At 25.4% G+C, this 5,061-nt stretch overlaps 1 protein-coding gene across 1 annotated transcript in view; it reads right to left on the bottom strand.

The window, feature by feature from the left end:
* Positions 1-4,579: 4,579 nt before the first annotated feature.
* The window catches only part of LOC106333481, a 1,848-nt gene continuing 1,366 nt past the window's right edge, over positions 4,580-5,061 (bottom strand). Inside the window, exon 5 of the mRNA XM_013771923.1 lies at positions 4,580-4,945. Within this exon, the coding sequence (XP_013627377.1) occupies positions 4,580-4,945 (366 nt within the window). The remainder of the gene's footprint in view (positions 4,946-5,061) is intronic.

The following is a 5,061-nucleotide window of genomic DNA, read 5'->3' as shown; positions in this document are numbered from 1 at the left end:
TGTTTAGAGTTGATGTTTTAGGGTTTAGAGTTGAAGGTTTAGGGTTTAGTGTTTAGAGTTGATGTTTCGGGATTTAGGGTTTAGAGTTGATGTTTCAGGGTTTAAGGTTTATTTAAAAAAAATAGGGTTTAGGATTGATGGTTTAGGGTTTAGAGTTGAGTTTTAGGGTTTAGGGTTTGAATTTCGAAATAGTATAATTCAGAACAAAATTAAAAAAATTATTTTTTTATTTTTTTAGATTTTGTTTATTTAAATATTTATTTATTATATATATAAAGAACATTGGCATAAAAGTCTTTTGCTACTTAATGAAGAAGATATTTTTGGAAATGTCTATTTAGTGGTGGTAAAAATGAAAAGTGTTAGCATGAAAGTGGTAAACATGTAATTTTCCCAACGAACATTCCATCTGAAACTAAATTTTAAGATATAATTAAAATTTATGTACAAAAATTACAGATATGTAACAAAAATAAAGATAATTGTAAATCAATTATTAAACACAAATTTAAACAAATATTTAGTGAAGAACGAAACTTACCAGTTTTGGTGTTATGCATTTTGGACTACAAACTAAGTATGCTAATCTGTTGTAACTGGTTCAGATTTTGAAAGCTTTAAAGATCAGATAAATTTGCGTATCTTAAAACATTAAAAGCAACTTCAATCTTAAAATATTGTTTAGAACTAGATTTTTTAGCTAAAATAATAACAAAATCATAAATGATTATATTGTGTTTGAAAATAAAATTTTACTTTGGTATACACAAAACAAGTAAAATTACATCTTTAATCTATATATCTCAATCCTATTATTGGGAGGGAAAGATCAAACCATGAAATAAATACATGCAAAACAAGATAATTATGAGGAAGACATGAACCATAAAGATGGATGTTTGAGTAAAGAAGTTAGAGATATATTAGAGAGTTTAAATTAAGATAGAAAAATAGAATTGTGCTAGGCCATTTTAGGGAGAGAATATGTTTAAATTTTTCATATAAATAGGTATTTTCAATTAGGTCAAAATATTTTATTCGTCAATCTAATCAAATATACTTTTTAAAGATATCTACTTGAATAGACTGCACATGAAATCTTCAAAATACTTAATTATAAATAAAATATTTTAAATTTAATAATCAAATTATTAAGTATTAACTAATTGTATTAAATTTTAGTTACATATTTCAGTATTCTTTATATATATGATTTAAATATTTTTATTAAAATAGTTTTTCTAACTTTAAGATCTTATTATATAAAGCATGGTTCCTCAAAATTACTAATTAAGATGATTGCGACACATGAAAATAATTTTACAACGATTGTGACATGTGTTAAAAATTAATTATAAATATTTTATTATACTTATCTATCCTAAACAAAAGATAATTGTATAATATAATGTGATTGTAATTTTCATTTTCTAAAATCTTAAGCAAAAAAATGTAAAAGATTATTTGATAGAACTTTTCCTTTTTGTAAATAGTAAAAAAAATATTATTTAATCAAAAAATTATAAATAGTAATTATATTAGAAAAAATATTAAAAACACTAAATTTAATATTATTTAATAGTAATTGGATATAAATATTTGATAGTAATTTTATTTTATAAAATTATAAATAATAGATAATTGTGAAATATTATGTCATCGTAATTTTAATTTTTTTCTAAAATCCTAAACAAAACGAAATTGTATAAGATTATTTGATAGTAGTTTTACTCTTTTATAAATCCTAAACAAAAGATATTAAAGATTATTCAATTAACAAAAGCAAATTGTAAAAATAATTATTTGATAGTATTTTTTTCTAAAATCCTAAGTAAAAAAAAATTGTAGAAGATTATGTGATAGTAATTTTCCGTTTCTAAAATCCTAAACAAAAAATATACAAGAACTACCAATACTCACATATATAAATGGGATTCATTTCTTACATATGTATTTTACCAAACAAAATACTGGATATAAGGAAAATATTACGTAAGCAAGGATAAATAAATTTTTAAAAATAAGAACAAACTTATAGGAATGAACTTTATGCTACTAAATGAGAAGGTAAATATTTTATTTTATTATCAAAATCATATATTTTAGTTATTAAAATTAATTTGTTTAGAATATAGAAAAATACAATTAGGTTATGTACAACATTCTCTTTTTGAAAAGTTTCGAGATGAAAGAAATTTTTTTAAAATATGTAATTCTAATGTGCAAGATTACATTAAGAACTACAAAGTATCCGATTATAAATTTCAAATAAGACTTACAAACAGAACAACAATTGCATGTCTGGAACAACATTTTCTCAAATATCCTCTGAAAATTTTCTATTTTGAAATTATGAAAAAAATTGTCCACTGAAAGATACAACAAATTATTTATTGTTAGGAAGGTAGCTTTTTCCATGACTATTTCATCTATTCATTTTTACACTATTAATTTATCTATTTCTTTTAAGCAATTTTAATAAATATCAGGCTATGAAAGTGATAACATTTCTTTTATCATGACAAGTGTTTTGATCAAGATTTATCAAAGTGTAATTGCTTTGTTAACATTTTCTGAGACTAAATTCAATTTTGAATTATGATTTTATTTCGATTGCTGATTTAAAAATGAGACTCTAACAAATTTTTCAACGAAATTGAGAAAATCATTATAAGCTCTTTATGTCTAATAATGTGCACAATTTGTTAGAGTTTTGAGGTATTATTCATTAATTTTATGTTTTTTTGTTATATATATTATATAGATTATTAAAGTTTAAAATTACATCAAATTTATTCATTTATAGAATTGAAGTAATAGTAGATGATGTAAATGATTCTATAATTGTTGTAATATTTGATGAAGATGGTTCAAAAACAAATGAAGCAAAATCCGAGAAGAAGTAAACCTCATATACTCAGATATAATAATTTGTTAATATTATTTGTATGGTCTTAAATTTTATTTAATAGTTTATTGTAACAATTAAAAAAACTATGATAACAAGGATTGAAGCATATTCTCAAATGTGTGCATTCAATTGTACGTGAAACTTATTTCTTTGAGATAAACCTTAAAGAATGAGATTTTCAATCTTCGTATCGAAGTTTTGCAGTTTCAAAAATTTATAAACACATAATGGTATTTATACTACATACTATGTTTTCATTTTTGATAAATTTATTATATTACTTAATTTAATACTTGGGGTTTTTCAATTTATTCAAATTTGGTAAGCGACAACAAAATCAGAAATAAAAGTGACAACTTTCAGAAAAAACCACATACTCAAGTTAAATTGATATTGTTTTAAATTTAATATATATATTTTGTTTTTTCTATTGTTTTAATAATTTATTTTCATTAAGAAAACTAATCTTTAAAAAGTAAAGCTTATTCTATTCAAAAAGTCTAATACTACTATTATGCTCTTTGTTAAACTAAAACAAAGTTACATAGTGGAAGTATATAGGGTAGATTATGAACTGCAAATTTTGAAATATTTAAATTAAAATATCAAAACCCCGTGTAACGCACGGGTCCAGATCTAATTTAATTATAAGATTAAGTTATGAAGTAGGCTTCAAATAAAGTCCAGTAAGCAGATTTCAAAATTACATTAAGACGTCTCAATGTTTTAACCGTCAAAGTATGTTTTTTTTGCTTTAGTTTCACTATTTTTAGGTAACTTTTACATTTGATTGAATTAATGATATAAATTTTTGTTCCAAAGAAAATTATAACTTATTTGGGAAATTTCCATTAACTTTTCTTTTTGTCAGCAACGTAACATATATTCATATAGACTCTGTCAACCAAACCGGTGGCTCCGCATCCATATGGAAAACAAATGACGGTTGTTTTCTTGCACTACGTGCTCCGCCTTTAAATTCTGCGTCCGGGGAATATGAATGAGCTATGAGCTGTTGAAACTTCTCTTCAAGAACTTTATATCTTCTAAATAATTTGCAAAGGCCGGCCATTCGCCAGGTTCATAAACCATCTTCACCAACTGAGAACAATCCGTTGCAAATGTGACAGTAAACTATCTTAGGTTTCTCATGCATTCCATTTCCCAAATGAGAGCTTCGATCTCCGAATGTAGTCGCGACTGATATTATTTTAAAATTAGATTGATCTTATCTTCTAAATAATTTGCAAAGGTCGGTCATTCGTAAGATTCAGAAACTATATTCACTAACTGAGAACAATCCGTTGCAAATGTGACAGTAAACTGTCTTACGTTCTTCATGCATGGGAGAGAGCTTCGATCTCCGAATGTAGTGACGACTGATAGTATTTTTGATAATATTTGGGAAATTTCCATTAACTGAATTTGGATATAATTAGAAGAATCTTTGACATTATTTTAAAATTTAATAGATTTTCATCAATTTTTTAGAGATTTTTTTTTTTCAGAAAGTTTGTAAATGTGGAGAGTTTTGTGTATACAAGCAATTTTTCTTTTAGGATTCAAAAGAGATGCTTAGTAAGTATTCTGAAAATTTTATTTTATGCTCAAGAATACATATGCCAATAACACTAAAATTATATATACAATATAGACCAAACTTTTTAATTAATGATCGAGTCCTGGACCACCATAAAAGATTATATGACCGGCATCTTGGAATTCAGACTTTACGAAGTCGATCACTTTGTATCCTCCATTATCGTCCGAAAATGATTCCATATAATCCACTTTAGTATCAAAGTTATAATTATCATCGAGTATGGCTACACGTTTGACATATGCATCGTAACGTACTTGTTCAAATGGAAAAATTCCATATCCCATTTGAGGACCAGGTAGTGATGCGGTGAACACTTCTCCTCCCCACTCGACGTAGTTTCCAGAGCTTTGGCGAAACAAATTCGACGGCCAGAAACCAATTTCTTCTGCGTCTGTACCAAACTCAAACCACCAGTTCCCATTTGCTTTGTCCTGGTGCCAACAAAATGATTAGTAGACAGAGTAACTATACTGACTGAATTATGAATCGTATTGACAGCTAACAAGAAGTTAATGAGAATGAATAATGTAATAAATACACAGAAGCA

Source organism: Brassica oleracea, chromosome C1, assembly GCF_000695525.1.
Source record: "Brassica oleracea var. oleracea cultivar TO1000 chromosome C1, BOL, whole genome shotgun sequence".
Lineage (NCBI taxonomy): Eukaryota > Viridiplantae > Streptophyta > Magnoliopsida > Brassicales > Brassicaceae > Brassica > Brassica oleracea.
The sequence above is the reverse complement of the archived record's forward strand: the minus strand, read 5'-3'. Positions and strand labels throughout refer to the sequence as shown.